Source organism: Mesoplodon bidens (genome assembly GCF_964165515.1).
Source record: "Mesoplodon bidens genome assembly, chromosome: 1".
In the NCBI taxonomy this organism is placed as follows: Eukaryota; Metazoa; Chordata; class Mammalia; order Artiodactyla; family Ziphiidae; genus Mesoplodon; species Mesoplodon bidens.
In genome coordinates this window covers 107,713,630-107,735,081 of record NC_138176.1, presented here as the reverse complement: position 1 = coordinate 107,735,081, position 21,452 = coordinate 107,713,630, and the positions used below count along the sequence as shown (strand labels likewise).

At 43.1% G+C, this 21,452-nt stretch overlaps 1 protein-coding gene across 1 annotated transcript in view; it reads left to right on the top strand.

Annotated features, from left to right (window-relative positions):
• The window catches only part of FMN2 (formin 2), a gene marked incomplete at both ends in the record, with an annotated part of 311,706 nt that overhangs the window by 20,540 nt on the left and 269,714 nt on the right, over window positions 1-21,452 (top strand). Inside the window, one exon of the mRNA XM_081254035.1 lies at window positions 15,374-15,540. Coding sequence (XP_081110161.1) covers window positions 15,374-15,540 — 167 coding nt within the window. The remainder of the gene's footprint in view (window positions 1-15,373; window positions 15,541-21,452) is intronic.

The following is a 21,452-nucleotide window of genomic DNA, read 5'->3' as shown; positions in this document are numbered from 1 at the left end:
TTCCTCTTATTATTTCAACTGCTAGATAATATAGGATTTCAGGAGAAATTTATTAGATATGTCTGAGCTATAAAGTCAGACAAAAGTTTAACATAATGAGACTTCTGTTTAACTCTTATTTTGCATAAGATATGTGGCCTGTAGAAACAAAAATTTATGTTGATGCCTTTCAGAATATAGCAATTACGTTGTTCATCCTTCAGCCATTAAAGCATCAACAAAAGGAAAAAAATATCCATTATATGTTTCTAGGCTGTTAAAATATAAATTAAAAACATGATTATAAATTAGTGATATTATGGGACATAGAATAATATAAAAACTCACACCTAGCCATCCCCCGTGTATAACCTGGGATGTTACTCAAATATTTGGGCCTTGATTTCTTTTCAGGCAAAAATTGGAGGATTGAGGCAAATAATCACTAAGGTTTCTTCTGGTTCCAAAATGCTGAAAATTAAGTGGTGGGTTGTCACTGAGTTATTTAGTCCTAGTAATGACAAAAAGTACAATAAAAACAAAAGTTACATGCATTATCCAGGCTAGGGGAAAAAAGTCTCCTGCTGTCTCCACGTATTAAAAGTTTCTCTTCCGGTTTAGATGCTTTATTTTCTCCAGTAGATGGAGAAGGAGCCAGAGGCTTTCTCTGCTCTGTGTCATCACGATTACTCTATGTCTTTTTCTGCAAGGGTGTCCTGCCTACATTGTCCTGTTTTATTGTTATTGAGGACAAGGTGCATGTTTTCCTCGTGATGAAATTCTTGGTGGACCAGGACATTCTCTGGCAAATGATAGACTCCTAAGTGCTTGGTTGTATCTTGTCTTTGCTGCCAACAACCACCGCCCCCTGCCGCCATTTCCACTGAGGATGTTTGGTTAAGAGAGCATGTTCTAAATAGAGTGCATGTAAAGTATTTCTTCTAGAGCTTTGGTCATTGTGACTAGCTCGTGAGCCCTTGCAGGACACAGACCTCGTGGTCTCTGTCTTTTATATCTTAGCACAGAATATTGGTCAGAAGCCTTTCCCAGAACTGCTGGCCCACCCAGAAGTGGAAGACGCCTGGAATAAAAATTAGGAGAGCAGAGTGTGCGTCCAGTTCTGGCACTGCCACTTTCTGGTCTTAGGACATCAGGCAGACTCTAGAACCTTTTCGTTCTTCAGTTGGTTTCTTTGAAATCACGGGGATAAATCCTTGCTCTGCTTTTCAAAGCTGACAGTAGATATAGATGTGCCTTTTACATGGTATAGTTATATCCAAGTAAAAGGTTTTCTGCTTTTTATAGTGTCACTGCTCACCCACCCGAGAACTCCAGTGCAGAGACTGATGATTTTACTTCATTGTGTGAGAAGATTTGTTGTGATGGTAAATAGTCCTTTAGGACTGTCCCCTGGCTGTTGTTTCCATGTTTAGCCCTGTGATATTTGCTTAGCAATGCAAGAGGAGTATTTATAGCTACAGTCAGCTCTTTGTATCCACGCGTTCTCTGCATCCACCAATTCAACCAACTGCAGGTTGAAAATATATATATATTTTAATTCCAGAATGTTCCAAAAAGCAAAACTTGAACTTGCTGGGCACCGGCAACTGTTTACATAGCATTTACATTGTATTTACAACTATTTACATAGCATGTACATGGTGTTCGGTATTAAGTAATGTAGAGATGATTTAAAGGGAGGATGTGTGTAGGTTATATGCAAATACTAGGCCCTTTAATATAAGGGACTTGTGCATCTGCAGATTTTGGTACCGAGGGTGTCCTGGAACCAACCCCGTGGGGATACTGTAGTATGAGTGCAAAGCGGCTCCACATGCTGAAGTTTTCTAAGTGTGTAAGCACATATGGGAGGAGGGAGAGACGATTAGTTCAGAAATAATCAGAGCATTGTGGTTAGTAAGTTCCTTGACTGTCATTGGATGAATGTTATTTCATTTAGCAAGTCGGTTTTTGGCAAATAGATTTAGAGCTGCTTTGTATACAGTAAGAGCTCAGTAAATATAGTTGATTAAATAACAAATGAAAATACAAAATAAAATGAAGTTTAAGTAGCTGAGCACTTAGAAAAGTTATGCTTATTCATATTCTAGGGCCAGTATTTTCATTTGTTGGTGTGGTCAACACATCCTGTCTAGAAACAGGTGCTGTGACCCAGGACAGAGTGAGGGGACCAGGAGTTGGGGGCACCCCAACTGTGTGTCACATGGGGTAGGAGGTGGGGTGGGGAGGGGGGTGCTGGAGGGACCCTGGAGCCTGTGTTTCCTGGTCACAGGGGCTGGTTTGTAGGATGAAGAAGGAGGGGTGGGTCCAGAAGCTTTAGGTCAGCCCGTTCTCCCCAGTTAAGGTACAAGGCCTCTGATGTCTGTTGGGGCCAGTGTGTCCCAAATAAATCCCCAGCCATCAGTGCAAGAAGCAAAACAGAAGGTCGTGTCTCTGTCCGTTCCACCTGCTCTGGTCAAATTACACCTGTTGGTCAGAAGGGGAGTTCAGTTCAGTCCAGCTTGTGTACAGGTCATAGAAAAAAAAAACTTGTCATATTCCTACTGCAGTGATTTGACTCTTTAATAAGTGAAGTCGTGTCTGCTATTTTTGCAGAATCAGGAGCATACCTTGTTAAGCTGTGTAATCTTGAGTATTTCACATAATATTTTTGACATACTGTTCCATGTCATTAAACCTTTTTAATAACATGATTGAAGATATTAATTGTTAAAGTTTGGTCATACATAAAGCAGAGGTGTGATGAAGCCCCATGGGACCACCACCTACCTCCCATAATTATCAGCATTATTTACCCTGTAATAGCTTCATCACCTCCACCCCTCACCACCCTTTTTTTTTTTTTCTTAGATGTTGGGGGTAGGAGTTTATTAATTTATTTATTTTTGCTGTGTTGGGTCTTCGTTTCTGTGCGAGGGCTTTCTCTAGTTGTGGCAAGTGGGGGCCACTCTTCATCGCGTTGCCCGGGCCTCTCACTATCGCGGCCTCTCTTGTTGAGGAGCACAGGCTCCAGATGCGCAGGCTCAGTAGTTGTGGCTCACGGGCCCAGTTGCTCCGCGGCACGTGGGATCCTCCCAGACTAGGGCTCGAACCTGTGTCCCCTGCATTAGCAGGCAGACTCCCAACCACTGCGCCACCAGGGACGCCCCTAACCACCCTTTTTTAATGGACTAATTTGGACAAATTCCTGGCATCATGTTATGTGAATCTCAAATACTTAAGTCTGCATCACAAAAATGTACTTTTTAATATGCCACAATGGCATCATTATATTGAAGGCACATAGAATTCATTGTTTAGGGTTAGTGTTAGGGTAGCCCTAACCCCAACAGACAACACTAGTCTGTTAACTAGGCATTCATAGACTGTCTGAAACCCTGGGTGAGAATAAGTCCAGGCTGACATGGTGTGACCCATGCTCGGGCCTCTTTTCTCTCTTCCTGGAGAGAGAGCATGGGAGCTTGTTGGGCAGTGCTGTGGACTTTACAGTCCCCCCCCACCCCCCCATCAAGGGGCTCACCAGGTTTACGTGTCTCCTTGTGTTGACTCTGAATGACTTGTGGGTTTGGGGATGACAGCTTGATGTCTTCTTTGCAGATTTTTCTGTTGACCTCTTTATAATGGGTTTCCCATCTATTCATTAAGTGAACCATTAGGGATTGCAATTTTCTAATTTTGTCATTTCTTTGCATTTTTGGCTGGAATTTTCCTGTACTGAAAACTTTAATTACGAGGCATGATTATTAACCCAAAATTCAGTTCGTACTGGAAAGGCAGATTAAATGCTTTATTTATTTCCCATTAATTCTGTTATCAGTGGCTTTTGGTGCACTAGCATTCTCCAGTGACATCTATTGATTTTACTTTTCCTATTCCTTTTCATATATTCAATGTGTTTAAATTAATTGAGTCATTATTCTTTCTATACTAACATGACTTCTGACAGCTGTATAGTAAGCTGTCATCTATATAAAGCTATCCTTTTTTATCTATGTCCTTACAGTTGGACATTTTAGGGGTTTTTTTCTTTTCTTTTTCTTTTTTTTTTTTACTAGTAACGATCCATTTATTATTGTACCAGGAACTGTGCTGAGCACTTTACATGTTATCTCATCTAATCTTCACAATAATCCTGTGATGCATCACTCTGGATAGTGGCCTATGACATGTTTTCCAAAGTGGAATTTTTGGGTCAAGGGGTGAATTTTTAAAGATTACTGACACGCATGGCCAAATTGCCCCCAAGAGCTTCCCCAGTCAATTCTGATACCCACTTCTGGGTTTCAGGCTTCCTTGAGTCCAGGTTGAGGGACCCTGGAGGAAAAATCTCTCTGTGCCTGGTATGAGGTTCTTTGATTTCTCATCTTCTTCCCGAGGGGGATGCCGATTCTCCCGTCCTCTGCTGGCTGATGCAGTCGCAGCGGGCTGCCTGGCTTTAAGGGGAGGAGCGTTTGCAGTTGGGGTGAGTCCGTGGGGGAGAAAACAGGAAGAGTTGAGAGGAGGCCATAGAATGAGCCTGAACACTCTGAGCAGAGCAGCCAGGAAACGGGCTTGGAGAGACCGTGGCTGGTGAGGTGGAGAGAACAGAGGGAGCATCAGGGCATGAGAGGAAAGTGTTCTAAGGAGTCAGAGTGAGTCGACAGTGAGAATTTCCGGAGGGATTAAGCGCAGAGTGGGCTGAGCCAGGAGGCAGGGGCCAGAGGTGCAGGTGTAGGTAATTCTGGCTAGTAGGTTTCTTCTAATTGAAGTAGAGTCGATTTACAATGTTGTATTAGTTTCAGGTGTACAGCAAAGTGAGTATTTTTCAGGTTGTATTGCATTATAAGTTATAACAAGATATTGGGTATAATTCCTTATGCTATACAGTAAATCCTTGTTTATTTTATACATAGTAGTTTGTGTCTCTTAATCCCATACTCATAATTTGCCCCTCCCCCCTCCTTGATAACCATGAGTTTTCCTATGTCTGTGAGTTTGTTACTGTCTTGTAAATAAATTCATTTGTATCATATTTTATTTTTCTTTGAATTTTATTTTATTTATTTTTGTATACAGCAGGTTCTTATTAGTTATCCATTTTATACATATTAGGGTATATATGTCAATCCCAATCTCCCAATTCATCCCACCACCAGCCTTGTCACTTAACTCCCTTGTTTTCCATACGTTTGTTCTCTACATCTGTGTCTCAATTTCTGCCCTGAAAACCTGTTCATCTGTACCATTTTTCTAGGTTCCACATATATGCATTAATATATGATATTTGTTTTTCTCCTTCTGACTTACTTTGCTCTGTATGACAGCCTCTAGATCCATCCACGTCTCTATAAATGACCCAATTTCGTTCCTTTTTATGGCTGAGCAATATTCCATTGTATATATGTACCACATCTTCTCTATCCATTCATCTGTCAGTGGGCATTTAGGTTGCTTCCATGTCCTGGCTATTGTAACTAGTGTGGCAATGAACATTTGGGTGTATGTGTATTTTTGAATTATGGTTTTCTCTGGGTATATGACCTGTAGTGGGATTGCTGGGTCATATGGTAATTCTATTTTTAGTTTTTTAAGGAAACTCCATACTGTTCTCCATAGTGGCTGTATCAATTTACATTCCCGCCAACAGTGCAAGAGGGTTCCCTTTTCTCCACACCCTCTCCAGCATTTGTTGTTTGTAGATTTTCTGATGATGGCCATTCTGACTGGTGTGAGGTGATACCTCATTGTAGTTTTGATTTGCATTTCTCTAATAATTAGTGATGTTGAGCAGCTTTTCATGTGGTTCTTGGCCATCTGTATGTCTTCTTTAGAGAAATGACTATTTAGGTCTTCTGCCCATTTTTGGATTGGGTTGTTTGGTTTTTTAACATTGAGCTGCATGAACTATTTATATATTTTGGAGATTAATCCTTTGTCTGTTGATTCATTTGCAAATATGTTCTCCCATTCTGAGGGTTGTCTTTTCATCTTGTTTGCACTTTTCTTTGCTGTGCAAAAGCTTTTAAATTTCATTAGGTCCCATTTGTTTATTTTGGGTTCTATTTCCATGCCTCTAGGAGGTGGGTCAAAAAAGATCTTGCTGTGATTTATGTCAAAGAGTGTTCTTCCTATGTTTTTCTCTGAGGGTTTTTTAGTGTCCGGTCTTACATTTAGGTATCTAATTCATTTTGAGTTTATTTTTGTGTATGGTGTTATGGAGTGTTCTAATTTCATTCTTTTAGATGTAGCTGTCCAGTTTTCCCAGCACCACTTATTGAAGAGGCTGTCTTTTCTCCACAGTATATCCTTGCCTCCTTTCTCATAGATTAGTTGACCATAGGTGCGTGGGTTTATCTCTGAGCTTTCTATCCTGTTCCATTCATCTTTATTTCTGTTTTCGTGTCCATACCATATTGTCTTGATTACTGTAGATTTGTAATATGGTCTGAAGTCAGGGAGTCTGATTTCTCCAGCTCTGTTTTTTTCCCTCAAGACTGCTTTGGCTCTTCGGGGTCTTTTGTTTCTCCATACAAATTTTAAGGTTTTCTGTTCTAGTTCTGTAAAAAAAAAAAAAAAAATGCCTTTGGTAATTTGATAGGGATTGCATTGAATCTGTAGATTGCTTTGGGTAGTATAGTCATTTTCACAATATTGATTCTTCCAATCCAAGAACATGGTGTATCTCTCCATTTGTTGGTATCACCTTTAATTTCTTTCATCAGTGTCTTATAGTTTTCTGCATACATGTCTTTTGTCCCCCTAGGTAGGTTTATTCCTAGGTATATTACTCTTTTTGTTCCAATGGTAAGTGGAAGTGTTTCCTTAATTTCTCTTTCAGATTTTTCATCATTAATGTATAGGAATGTCAGAGATTTCTGTGCATTAATTTTGTATCCTGCAACTTTACCAAATTCATTGATTAGCTATAGTAATTTTCTGATGCTGTCTTTAGGATTCTCTGTGTATAGTATCATGTCATCTGCAAACAGTGACAGTTTTACTTCTTCTTTTCCAATTTGTATTCCTTTTATCTCTTTTTCTTCTCTTATTGCCATGGCTAGGACTTCCAAAACTATGTTGAATAACAGTGGTGAGAGTGGACATCCTTGTCTTGTTCCTGATCTTAGTGGAAATGGTTTCAGTTTTTCATCATTGAGAATGATGTTTGCTGTGGGTTTGTCGTATATGGCCTTTATTATGTTGAGGTAGGTTCCCTCTGTGCCCACTTCCTGGAGAGTTTTTATCATAAATGGGTGTTGAATTTTGTCAAAAGCTTTTTCTGCATCTATTGAGATAATCATACGGTTTTTCTTCTTCAGTTTGTTAATATGGTGTATCACATTGATTGATTTGCATATATTGAAGAATCCTTGCATCCCTGCGATAAAACCTACTTGATCATGGTGTATGATCCTTGTTAAAAAAATTTTCTGCTATTTCTTTTTTCTTTTTTTGAAGATGTTGAGGGTAGGAGTTTATTAACTTATTTATTTATTTTTGCTGTGTTGGGTCTTCGTTTCTGTGTGAGGGCTTTCTCTAGTTGTGGCAAGCGGGGGCCACTCTTCATCGCGGTGCATGGGCCTCTCACTGTCGCGGCCTCTCTTGTTGCGGAGCACAGGCTCTAGATGCTCAGGCTCAGCAGTTGTGGCTCACGGGCCTAGGTGCTCCGTGGCATGTGGGATCCTCCCAGACCAGGTCTCGAACCCGTGTCCCCTGCATTAGCAGGCAGATTCTCAACTACTGTGCCACCAGGGAAGCCCAGTGTATGATCCTTTTAATGTGTTGTTGGATTCTGTTTGCTCATATTCTGTTGAGGATTTTTGCATCTATATTCATCAGTGATATTGGTCTGTAATTTTCTTTTTTTGTAGTATCTTTGTCTGGTTTTGGTATCAGGCTGATGGTGGCCTCATAGAATGTGTTTGGGAGTGTTCCTACTTCTGCGATTTTTTGGAAGAGTTTGAGAAGGATGGGTGTTAGCTCTTCTCACAGTGTTTGATAGAATTCACCTGTGAAGCCATCTGGTCCTGGACTTTTGTTTGTTGGAAGATTTTTAATTTCAATTTCATTACCTGTGATTGGTCTGTTCATATTTTCGACTTCTTCCTGGTTCAGTCATGCAAGGTTGTACCTTTCTAAGAGTTTGTCCATTTCTTCCAGGCTGTCCATTTTATTGGAATAGAGTTGCTTGTAGTAGTCTCTTAGGATGATTTGTATTTCTGTGGTGTCTGTTGTAACTTCTTGTGTTTCATTTCTAATTTTATTGATTTGAGTCCTCTCCCTCTGTTTCTTGATGAGTTTGATTAATGGTTTATCAATTTTGTTTATCTTCTCAAAGAACCAGCTTTTAGTTTTATTGATCTTTGCTATTATTTTCTTTGTTTCTATTCCATTTATTTCTACTGTGATCTTTATGATTTCTTTCCTTCTGCTAACTTTGGGTTTTGTTTGGGTCTTCTTTCTCTAGTTTCTTTAGGTGTAAGGTTAGATTATTTATTTGAGATTTCTCTTGTTTCTTGAGGTAGGCTTGTATAGCTATAAACTTCCATCTTAGAACTGCTTTTGGTGCATCCCATAGGTTTTGGATTGTCGTGTTTTCATTGTCATTTGTCTCTAGGTATTTTTTTATTTCTTCCGCGATCTATTGGTTATTTAGTAATGTATTGTTTAGCCTCCATGTGTTTGTGTTTTTTATGTTTATTTCCTTGTAATTGATTTCTAATCTCATAGCGTTGTGGTCAGAAAAGATGCTTCATATGATTTCAGTTTTCTTAAATTTACTGAGGCTTGATTTGTGACCCAAGGTGTGATCTATCCTGGAGAATGTTGTGTGTGCACTTGAGAAGAAAGTGTAATGTGCTTTTTTTGGATGGAATGTCATATAAATATCAATCAAATCTACCTGGTCTATTTTGTCATTTAAAGCTTGTGTTTCCTTATTGATTTTCTGTTTGGATGATCTGTCCATTGATGTAAGTGGGGTGTTAAAGTCCCCTATATTATTCTGTTACTGTCAATTTCTGCTTTATAGCTGTTAGCAGTTGCCTATGAATTGAGGTGCTCCTATATTGGGTGCATATATATTTATAATTGTTATATCTTCTTCTTGGATTGATCCCTTGATCAATTGTGTAGTGTCCTTCCTTGTCTCTTGTAACGTTCTTTTTTTAAAGTCTATTTTATCTGATATTAGTATTGTTACTCTAGCTTTTACTGATTTCCATTTGCATGGAATATGTTTTTCCATCCCCTCATTTTCAGTCTGTATGTGTCCCTAAGTCTGAAGTGGGTCTCATGTAGCTAGCATATATATGGGTCTTTTTCTTGTATCCATTCATCCAATCTATGTATTTTGGTTGGAGCATTTAATCCATTCACGTTTACAGTAATTATTGATATGTATGTTCCTATTGCCATTTTTAAAATTGTTTTGGGTTTGTTTGTGTAGGTCCTTTTCTTCTCTTGTGTTTCCCACTTAAAGAAGTTCATTTAGCATTTGTTTTAGAGCTGGTGTGGTGGAACTGTATTCTCTTAGGTATTGCTTGTCTGTAAAGCTTTTGATTTCTCCCTGGAATCTGAATGAGATCCTTGCCGGGTAGAGTAATCTTGGTTGTAGTTTCCTCCCATTTATCACTTTAAATATGTCATGCCACTCCCTTCTGGCTTGTAGAATTTCTGATGAGAAATCAGAAGTTAACCTTATGGGAGTTCCCTTGTATGTTATTTGTCATTTTTCCCTTGCTTCTTTCAATAATTTTTCTTTGACTTTAATTTTTGCCAATTTGATTAGTATGTGTCTCGGTGTGTTTCTCCTTGGGTTTATCCTGTATGGGACTCACTGCACTTCCTGGACTTGGGTGGCTATTTCCTTACCCATGTTAGGGAAGTTTTCGACTATAATCTCTTCAAATATTTTCTAGGGTCCTTTCTCTCTCTCTTCTCCTTCTGGGACCCCTATAATGTGAATGTTGTTGCGTTTAATGTTGTCCCAGAGGTCTCTTAGGCTGTCTTCATTTCTTTTCATTCTTTTTTCTTTATTCTGTTCTGCAGCAGTGAATTCCACCATTTTGTCTTCCAGGTCACTTATCCGTTCTTCTGCCTCAGTTATTCTGCTATTGATTCTTTCTAGTGTAGTTTTCATTTCAGTTATTGTATTGTTCATCTCTGTTTGTTTGTTCTTTAATTCTTCTATGTCTTTGTTAAACATTTCTTGCATCTTCTCTATCTTTGCCTCCATTTTTTTCCCGAGGTCCTGGATAATCTTCACTATCATTCTGAATTTTTTTCTGGAAGGTTGCCTATCTCTACTTCATTTAGTTGTTTTTCTGGGGTTTTATCTTGTTCCTTCATCTGGTACATAGCCCTCTGCCTTTTCATCTTGTCTCCCTTTCTGTGAATGTGGTTTTTGTTCCACAGCGTGCAGGATGGTAGTTCTTCTTGCTTCTGCTGTCTGTCTTCTGGTTGTTGAGGATCTCTACGAGGCTTGGGCAGGTTTCCTGATGGGAGGGACTGGTGGTGGGTAGAGCTGGGTGTTGCTGTGGTGGGCAGAGCTCAGTAAAAGTTTAATCCTCTTGACTGCTGATGGGTCGGTCTGGGTTCCCTCCCTGTTGCTTGTTTGGCCTGAGTCGACCCAACACTGGAGCCTACCTGGGCTCTTTGGTGGGGCTAATGGCAGACTCTGGGAGGGTTCCCACCAAGGAGTACTTCTCAGAGCTTCTGTTCCAGTGTCCTTGTCCCTGTGGTGATCCACAGCCACCCCCCACCTCTGCAGGAGACCCTCCAACACTAGCAGGTAGGTCTGGTTCAGTCTCCTATGGGGTAACTGCTCCTTCCTCTGAGTCCCAATGCGTACACTACTTTGTCTGTGTCCTCCAACAGTGGAGTCTCTGTTTCCCCCAGTTCTGTTGAAGTCCTGCAATCAAATCCCAGTAGCCTTCAGAGTCTGATTCTCTAGGAATTCCTCCTCCCATTGCCAGACCCCCAGTTTGGGAAGCCTGATGTGGGGCTTGGAACCTGCACTCCAGTGGGTGGACTTCTGTAGTTAACTGTTTCCAGTTTGTGAGTCGCCCACCCAGCAGTTATGGGGTTTGATTTCACTGTGGTTGTGCCCCTCCTACCATCTCATTGTGGCTTCTCCTTTGTCTTTGGATGTGGGGTATCTTTTTTGGTGAGTTCCAGTGTTTCCCAGTTGATGATTGTTCAGCAGTTAGTTGTGATTCCAGTGCTCTCACAAGAGGGAGTGAGAGCACGTTCTTCTACTCTGCCATCTTGAACCAAATCCCCTATATTGTATTTTAGATTCTACATATAAGTGATATCATATGGTGTTTGTCTTTTTCTTTCTGACTTACTTCTCTTAGTATGATAATCTGTGTCCATCCATGTAGCTGCAAATGGCATGATTTCATTCTTTATGGCAAAGTAATATTCCACTGTATATATGTCACAGTGGAATATTACTTAGAATATTCCAAGTAATTCCAATATTACTTGGAATGGAATACCACACCATCTTTATCTGTTCATCTGTTGATGGACATTTAGGTTACTTTCATATCTTTGCTGTCGTAAATAGTGGTGCTATGAACATTGGGGTGCATGTATCTTTTTGAATCATTTTTTTGGATATATGCCCAGTAGTGGAATTGGTAAGTCATATGGTAGTTCTAGTTTTAATTTTTTGAGAAACGTCCATAGTGCTTTTCGTTGTTACTGCACCAGTTTACATTCCCACCCACAAAGTATGCAGGTTCCCTTTTCTCCACATCCTCTTCAACATTTGTTATTTGTATACTTTGTGATGATATACCTGGTAGATTTGATGTGAAAGGAAACCAGGAAATGGGACAGTAGTTGGCGGTGGGGAATGATGTGGGCTCATGGAGATTCTTTTACAGTTAAGCATGTATTTGTGATTCTGGAAACGTCCAGTCTAGAAGGGCGTGTTCATGATTCAGAGAGAGAAGGAACAGCTGAAGAGTGAAGTTCCATGCATGGAACAAGGAATTAGATCCAGGACACAGAGGGAAGACCTTGCTTTTGTCTGGAGCAGGGTGTCCACAGTGAAGTGTAGGCAGAGGAGGGTGCAGGTGTGGGTGTTCTGCATATACAGTTTGTCGCAGATCCTTACATTTTCTCAGTAAATTATTTGACAGGGTCATCATCTCCTCATTGGAAAGAGTGGGATGAGGCGGGCGACTGGATGCTAAGTTGAGAATGCAGAGCAGGGTTGGGCCTGATTGACGTTTATAGTCAAGACAGTAAAGTGAGGACAGGCAGTGTGCGTGTCTTTCTTCTGTGGTGTTGAGGTGCTGAGGTGCAGGTGGAGGGAAGGGTGGGCCAGGCTGGAGTGTGTGTGGGTTTCCAGGCTGACGTGACTGAGGGAGAGGGGGATGGGGGCCTGGTTGTGGTGTGGTGGTGGAGCCTGGGATCGACCGGCGAGGGTGGCAGTAACCGTGTAACCGTGACTGATTCAAGGCCCATGTGGAGGATGAAGGTTTAGTGGGGATTCTAGAGGCAGAGCCGAAAGAGTCGTGTCGGGGATTAGATGTCCATCCACTGGTTCACTGGTGACCTGCTCTGGGCCAGGCCTCTCTTGAGTTTCTGGGTGAAAGTGGTGAACAGACACCAGCATCTGCTGAAATGGAGCTGACACTCCGTGAGGAGGAGTGGTCCACGGGCTTGCAGGAGCTCAGGGCCCGGCTCTGGAGGCCGAAGGCAACAATGGGAAAGAGTGGTAGGTGCTGTTTTAGGGAGGGCGGGGGAAGTGACAGTTGAGCAGAGATGTGGGTGAGTGAGAAAGTGTTGGTCATGCAAGTCCCGGGGCAGAGTACTCTGGTGCAGGAGCGCCGGGTGGTGCCCAGGGAGCTGGAAGAGGCAGCAGGAGGTGGGTCTTGTGTCACAGCCTCAGCCTGAGGGGTACAGGGAGCCCTGAGGGCTGAGTGAACTTGGACGCGGGCCTGGCGCAGGCGGCCCAGCCGGGGGGTGGACGGGCCAGGTCCTGCGGGGTGAAGGCAGGACTCAAGGTCAGGGGTGAGTTACCTCCATGAGCGTCGGTGACGATGATGATGGGGTCGAGTGGAGACCAAGGTGGTGAGTGAGGAGGTGGAGGGCTTAGAGAGAGCCAGAAGGGCCAGAAGGAGTGGACGCTGCAGGAAGAGGGCCGGTGGGAGTGTCAAGGGTGCTGAGGGTTTGGAGGAGTCACATCGTTTGAAAGTGCTCGTGGGATCAAGAAGTCACCCCTGCTTCCTGTCCCTAACCGTGTGGGATTGGACGTGACATCTCCATCCGAGATTCCTGTGAGAGGAAGGCCTGGGGCACACAGGCTTTTGTGAAGGCAGGGAGGTGAGGGCAGGGCTTCCAGCCCAGGGGGAGTTTGCCACCAGGGGGACACTCAGGGCTGTTAGAACTGGAAGTGCTGCCCAGGGGGAGGTGCTCGGGGTGAAGGGTGTTCGCCCTCAGGGCACGAAGCTCTGGGCCTGTGCTTCCACGCCGCTCCCCTATCACTGCTCATAAGGTTTTGGCTTGATGAATACATACACATTCATTCACTGTGGGACACACACATGAGAGATCCTGTCTCCCTTGTTTTATGTTGTATACAGGATTGAGTTGTAGGAAAGAACTAATGAGCTTTCTGGCCATTTGCAGAGCTACTGTAAGATGGTCTGCATAAGATGGGTTTACTGTAATGACAATCACTTGAGAACTGAGGGATGTGGTTTCCTAGGTGTGTGGATCCAGTTAGGTGCAGGCAAACTTAAGTTATATAGGGAAAAAGAGTTCAGTTTCCCCTCAGAAAATGTCCTGGGAGACCTGCAAATGCTGTCTAGTGACCCACAGGAACGGAGAAAACAGAGAGCCTCTTTTGCCCTGCTTTGTCATTCTGCATATGAGAGGTAGATATTGAATTTAGTTTTCTTTTACAAACAAACATAGGAAGAGGCACTGAAATTGCATGGAAACCATCCTGCAGAACTGAACATGTATACGTTTGAAATTTAGATGTGACTGATGTGTAGAGTGAGGCCTGGCCCTGCACAACCCCAAGCTGAGAATGCTTTTTACGTTTTTAAAGTTGTTCAAAACCAAGCCAAACCAAGCCAAACCAAGGAAGAATGTGTAGCAGAGATCTTAGTTGGCCCTTAAAGCCTAAAATATTTTCTATTTGGTCCTTTGCAGCGAAAGTTTGCTGACCCCTGGTCTAGACCAATATTTCATTTCCAGTTCTGACCATGATGTGAATGAGTCTTTGTCACAGAATCATAGCATTGTATTCATTCAGAATCCTGAAAGTATTCATTGGTGCTTCTCCTGTGCGAGGGGACAGGTCTGCAGGATGTCTGCTGGCTGTCAGAGAGTTTGTGTAATAGTGAGGGGGGTAGACATTAAACAAATAATTAACTAAAGTAATTAATGACACAGAGGAGCTCTGAATGGAGCTGGGAGAGTGCAGGAGGGGGTCACTGGGAGCTTTTCTGGATAAGGGACTTTAAATTTGAAGACTGAACCTGCTGATAGAGGGAGGGCCAGAGCAGCGGCAACTGAGTGACCCTGGAGACTTCCTATTTCCTCCACCGTAGATGATTAGTGCGGAAGCCAGAGAAATCGCTCTCCGAAGGATAGTGAGTTGAGAGTCAAATGGATGAGGGGCTGGCCTGCGGCTCTCGGCTCTGGGTGACCAGTGAGAGCAGACGCCGGGTTCCCCCCTCATCGCTCTGCTCTCCCCGCGGCCGGGACTCAGAGCCACGGGACCAGGTGGGCCTGAGCCGCAGCCAACGCTCTCCTCTCCATGTGCCTCTCTTCTCTTGTCTCTCTTCAGGAAGTAATAGAAACCTCAAGTGTAGACCTACCCTAGAGTGATGTTTCTGAGGCTTATATGAGAAGATGTTGAGTTTCTGTCACTCTCCTCGTCAGGGAGGCATTTTTTGCGGGCCAGCCCTGTCCCCTTCCAGTGGCTGGTGCCTGCCTCCCTGCCCACCCCATTCCTGCCCCCCGACGGCCACCCCTCAGACTGTGAGGCAGCCACTGACATTTCGTAGCCCAAATGGTGACTATTGGCTGCCTTCTCAGAGAGCCACCGGCCGGCTGACAAAGAGTGGAAGGAGGATTTCCAGTGAAACCCGGAAGGCTGGGTCTTCTTCAGATGGAAGAGGATGTAGGTCCCATCACGTGTCCCATTCTCTTTGGAGGCGGGAGGTATTCTGGGGATGGGAGAGGGACCCAGAGCTGCCCTTTCCCATGTGGTACCCAGGCCCACCTGCAGAGTCTTCCCTGTGCACGGCAAAGCCTTGACAACAGTGCTACCTCAGCTGTGTTTGTCGGCCTCTCCTCCGGGAGTCTGAGCCAGGGGACCCTCCAGTGCACCTGCCTAACGACCGTGTCTCCCCTGCAGGGCGAACTCTGCTGGAGAAGCTGTTCAGCCAGCAGGAGAACGGGCCTCCAGACGAAGCAGAGAAGTTCTGCTCGCGGATCATTGCCATGGGACTCCTTCTTCCTTTCAGTGACTGCTTCAGGGAGCCGTGTGGTCAGAATGCCCAGTCCAGCTCAGCTCCGTTTGATGTAAGTAGGAGAACTCACAGAACTCAATGGCTGTGAGGCAGATTGCAGTGGAAACAGCAGCTCTGATGTGTGTCTACCCATCGCCCTGTAATTTAAAGACCCGCATGGGATGCAGGCCATCCTGCCCCTGCCACTCAACAGCTTAGCACATCTGTTTCCTTTCTGACTAGGGTATTCTTAAGTATACTTGCCAAACCTCCTTTTCATAACAGATGGCCACTCTTGGCAGTTTTCTAGCCTGCTTTAACCAGTGATGGTTTTAAAGTGGCTCTGAGTCGGTATTTCTGACTTAGCTGGTCATGTACATACCTTCAGAAGCAGCTCTGAGCACTGGAGCTTTGTTCCCAGAAGGCAGCAGGTTTCTGCGGGCCCTGGAGCACTATTATTCCTGTGCATTCATGGCTCATCCAGGTACTAACTGTTGACACGAAGTAGCACCGTCTGCTTGCTCCCCAGCTCCCGCTCACCAAGAGGGTTAATACTTCAGAACAGTCATTCCCAAGCTGTTTGATAATTCGTAACAAATAACAGCACAGCTGGGTTGTTGCTTCCAAACCAGAGTATTGCTCATCTTTCTCATGTATGTGGTACGTGTGCGACCCTGGGTGTTGTAACGAGCAGACTTTTTCGTGAGGAAAGTGGAGTCTGCTTGGCTTCCTGTGTGGAGCTTGGAGTTTATGAGGCAGGGTACAGGTCTCATCCTTGTAGGTTGGTTACATCTGTGCCCTGCTTCTGACCGCACTCCTTCTCCTCTGTGTGTGTGCGACTGAGAGAGGTGTTTGAAGATGATGGAAATGAGCCCTGGCTGAGATCAAGAAGTGATAGTAAATAACAAAACATCCATATGCGCCTGTTTTTCTTCTTCCTGTTCTTTACCCATCACAACTGTGGTCTCCCTTCAGTATTAGGAAAATAAACCACATAAGCTATTGTGAGATCTTCTTGATACTTCTCATGTGAAAGAAGATTCCCTGGGATGTACTGTGACTTGTGAAGCTTTCTTCTTAAGATCAACTGACCTATCTTTCTATCTATCTGTCTGTCTATCTATCATCTATCTATCCATCCATCTATCATTCGTCTATCTGTCTGTCTGTCCATCTATCCATTCATGACATTGCAGCTAACCACTGCTCGGTAGATCTTTTTCTTCTATGAGAAAAATTGGATAATTAAATTTTCCCTCCCTTTTCCTTTTTGAAAGGTGTGTTATTACAGGTACAGAACCTGGGGACAGTTGTGAGCTAAGAGCTTTATTGAGCTATGTTCTAGGAGATACATCAGTTTGCAACTAGGAATTAGAATCATTATGGGACAGACAGAGGCAAACACTAGCTGTGCCTAACACTTGCTTTTGGATTAAAACTATTCCCAAGTTGACTGCATTTTCTTCCCTTAGAGCTCAGAAATGAAGTCTTATCAGTCAATAAATGTGGAATTGGAGTAAACTGAAAATAATAGAATAACCCTATTCCTCCTTTTTTTTAAAATTACTGAACTGGCTGTATTTTACCTCCTACTTCCTCCATTTTTGTGTTAGAGAGACTAGTAACCCCTCCCGGCCTTGTCATTTTGGGGGGCAGCCGGCTATGGCATAGAGAGTGACAAGCAAAATAAATGCAGTCCCTTAATATGGTATGAAATAATTATCTCAGAGTGGGGAATTTCTTTTGCAAATTTGTGTGGTTGCGTTTTCTCACTTTGTTCATTGGCTTTGTGCTACCTTTTTACTTCCATGCCAAACCTAACACAAAACAAGTAGGAAATATTCTTCCAGATACTTAAATGGCAGTTCAACAGCAGAAATGTGCATTTATTGTATGCATAATTGAGGATTTTCTTCAAAGCTCAGAAGAGCTAACAGTACAGGGAGTTATGCAAACTGAGGCATTAATGGGGGAAGGGGGAGGAATGCACTTTCTGTAGGGAGAGAAGTTTCTGATAATTAGCCTCTCTTCTGGTTTCCAGAAAGTTGCTGCTAGGAGGATTTCTCACCAACAGTTCTCTTGAGGACAGTTGCCCTTTGAGACACAACAGGAATAAGCTCATGACAGGTCCTCTTCCCACCCCTAATTTTGCTCCCTTCCCTGAGAGCACGCCCCTTTATCTCCATCCACATGGAATTAGAGCACCGGAGTTTGATCTGGAGATCTTTTTCATGCAGTTTATGGATTGGCCTACTTCAGTCAACCCTCTTGATTCAGTTCCATGTTATTTTATACATTTTTAGGGCCTAACATTTTGCTTTAGAGATGCTATAGAAAATGTGAAAGAATTTCACATTTTCTCTCACATTTTAACTTGGTTAAAACTTCAAGAATACTGAAGGACAAATAGTTTTGAGTGATAACATTCATTCATTCACAAATGTTTACTGACTGCATTCTCTATGCCAGGCAGTGTTCTAGGCTCCAGAGATGTATTAGTGAGCAAGAGAACTAAGATTCCTTTTCTCCTGATTTACATCCTCTTCACAGCGGGGCGAGACAGAGAAAACACAAACATGTAGTGGAGGTAATGGACTTACATCAGATTCTGATAAGTGCCATGAAAGAAGTGAACCGGTGGAAGATGGTCAGTGAAGCAGGGGTGGGGAGAGTGTAGGAGGAAGCCCCGCATGTAATGTCAGGAACCCTGGGGGGGAGGTCAGAGGGAAGGTCCCCCCAGGAGCCCAGAGGCAAGTGCAAGTGCCCCGGGAGAGCGCAGACACGGCCTGAGGACAGAAAGGACTACAGAGCCAGGACGTTCAGGGTCTTGAAAGCCATGGAAGGATAATGCGTTTTTTTAAGTGGGAGCTTTTAGAGGGTCTTGTGCAGGGAGAGAGCGTGTTTGTTCCGTGTTGCGTGTGGCTCATGGGACCTGGCCTTGGGTGCTGTTCCAGGGGCTGAAGCAGGAGCTGGAACAGCAGGGGGGCTGCCGCAGGAGCTGAGCGAGAGCCAGTGGAGGAGACAGAGGGGGCGGTGGGCGTGGGAGGGGTCCTGCCCTGCCGGTGGAGCTGATGGGACCTCTGGGACTTAGACGAGGGGGCGATGGAAAAGGGAATCAAAGATGAGTTCTTGGTGCTGGTCTTAAGTGTCTGGTGGGTGTTGGCGCTGTTTACCGAGGCTGCGAAGATAGGCCAGTTTTAGGAGGAAAGTATTGTAAGGACAGAACTGGTGTTCCTTATGTACTTTTCTTGAATAAAATTGTTTATTTAGAAAACTAACAACCTAGCATATCACCTGATGAACAATCGGTTTTGCTTTCTGCTGAGTGGAACATCATTGACTTAATTAAGGCCGTGACACTTAACCTTTTTTCAGCCACAAAAGGGCTGACAGCCCTTTTCATAGTCACATTTTCTCAAATCAGAAGGAAAGATTGAGCTCCTTTAATAGCCCAGTAGCATTGCCATTATCCTCACCTTTGCCTTTTGCTTTGTTTGTTTCTTTGTGTTTTATATCTCAAATAAAATTCTAATCTAGAGCAATTCTGAAGATAGCAAGGGAAAATACAGGAATAATCCTCCTGCCTGCAGCATGGTAGCATGTGTTGTTGAGTTGTGGATTGTGTTCTTTGTGGTCTGAGGAGACTTTCTTCTTTTGGAACCTGTTTTACTCATCTGTCAGGTGTGAGGGAAACTCTCTTGAAATATTTAGCATGGTTTCTAAATCCTTAGAAATAGCAAAGCATTCGCTATTGTGACACACCACGTATTTGAAGTTTTGGGCCACTGCCCTGCTACCTTGTGGACAAGGCATCTCAGCCTGCTGTCCACCACGGACCCTGGCTCATTGCCCGTTAGGTGTGGACGGAGGTCATTTTGCCAGAGTACATTCAGGATATGGTCCCTTAAGACTCCTTCTCCTTAGAATGCCTTTATTCAAATTGAGACCCTTTTTCTGGGTCATATTCATCAGCAGCTGTTTTCAGCAAACCATAATTATCTTATATAATTGTTGATTATCCATTAGCAAGCTCTTCTAGGATTTCTCCAGTCATAACTATGTTAGATATCACATAATCTCTTTACATAACAAAAAATAAAGCAAGTATACGTGACCCAAGGATTTTGGCAGGATTATATGGTTTTATCTACCTAATCATTTAAAACAGATCTTAAACGTCTTTCTAGTAGAATATTTTTGGATGGGCTGTTTTGGGTTTGGCAGATCTGCTGATTTTGGTAAATATGTAGTGATCCCCATGTTTTCCACATGGCTGGAAGCCTTTGGTGTGTGTATATGCACATAGGTTTGGAGGAGTATATTCTTGAGGCTAGAATTACAGAGAAGGGGGACGTGAAAATCCAGGCCAGGAAGGAATAAGAGAAACATGATCTTGAACCTGTTGAAAGATGTCATAAATCAACACCAAGAGCAGCCACTTCCAGAAACCGAATGAAATGCACTCTCCTCACTGTCATCAGTAGCCAGAATGGAGACTTCAGTGACAAACAGAAATGATCATTTGTATTTAAATTCATTTTTTTCAGAGCAAGAAGAATACTTAGATGCTGTTTAGTCAAACCCACACGAATATTTTCCTGAGAAGCAATAAAAGCTATGACACGTCTTTTAACTCTGAAAGAACATGTGTGTATATAAAGCTGTATTTTTACTTTTGAAACATTACATACAGTATTAACTCTCAGAAGTTGCTTTATTTGAAATGTGGTATTAAAATTGTACTTAATTTTTAGCCCAGCTTTTAAAATTATTTTAGCTGAAATACTTATTTTCCCCGCAGATTTCTCTCTAATGTCAGCATAGAAGTCAGTAGTAAAATGGAAGATTTCATTTTCTGAAATTCATTTAGTAGCCATGTTTTATATCTGTTCCGTTACCTAGGTGATCACTGCATAATCCATTATAAGCAGGGTAACAAGAGTAGATTGAAGCTGTAATCCTTTCTCAGTTTTACTCACACAGGTTTTTTTTTCCCTTTTTAAAAATTTTAAGGACTTAGAAATGTCTAAAGCACCACCTTCCCCTGGTGAGGAGAGCAGAAGGGCTGGGAGACCAGCAGCGGCCCTGCCCCCCACCTGCTGCCCACTTTCGGTCCCTCCCCGTGTGGTGCCCCCGCCCTCGTTTAGCTGGTGTTGATTTCTGGTGTTTTAGGCTTGCTGATGCAGTTATCCACATTACTGTCACTTTCTGGGTGTCCCCATTCCTCCCAGCATGGTTCCCGTTGCTGTCCTAGTTCCCTGTGGTCATTGGCTTTGAACGTGAAACAGTAAGCTTTCTGATGTGTCGTCGTTCCGCCAATGCCGGGTCCTGTCTCCGGCCACCCTGCCTGTTGTTAGCTCCTCTGCTGACCCCTCCAGCTGGTCCACGCCGGGACTGTGCCAGCTTCCAGCAGGTGCACTTTCATCCTTAGGGCATATTTTTATGGTTACTGTTTTATCTGTAAGTTTATTCTAAAAGTTGAAGAAGATATGCATACTGTAAATGTTGCCCAGCAGAGGCAGTTCTGTGCTCTGATTTCATTTCCTTCTCAATATCCCAGTATCACAGTACCTAGAACACTCAAACCAGGATGTTCCTGGGGTCAAGTTCAAACGGATTCTGTTATTGCAGTGAACAGTCACTTGCTCAGAAGTATCCCATATTTAGTTTAGTTTTCATTTGTTTTATCCCTTTCTTATACAGGGAGCCTCCATCCAGTGCAACAAAATTTTTTATTGTCTTTTTTCTTCTTCTCTGTTCTTTCTTTTTCTTTTCTTTTCCTTTTGTTTTTCTTTCCTTCCCTTTCTTTTCTTTCCTATTGGGAGAAGACACATGTAACTTTCTTTGCTTTTTTCTTCTCTATTCTCAGTATCTTGGAGTTTTTACTTTATTCTTACTGTTCAGTGACATTCTTTTGTTACCAAGCCCAAGCTCCTTCTGCACTGCGAACGACAGACCAATACTTGGGAGACGAGTTGCTGGATC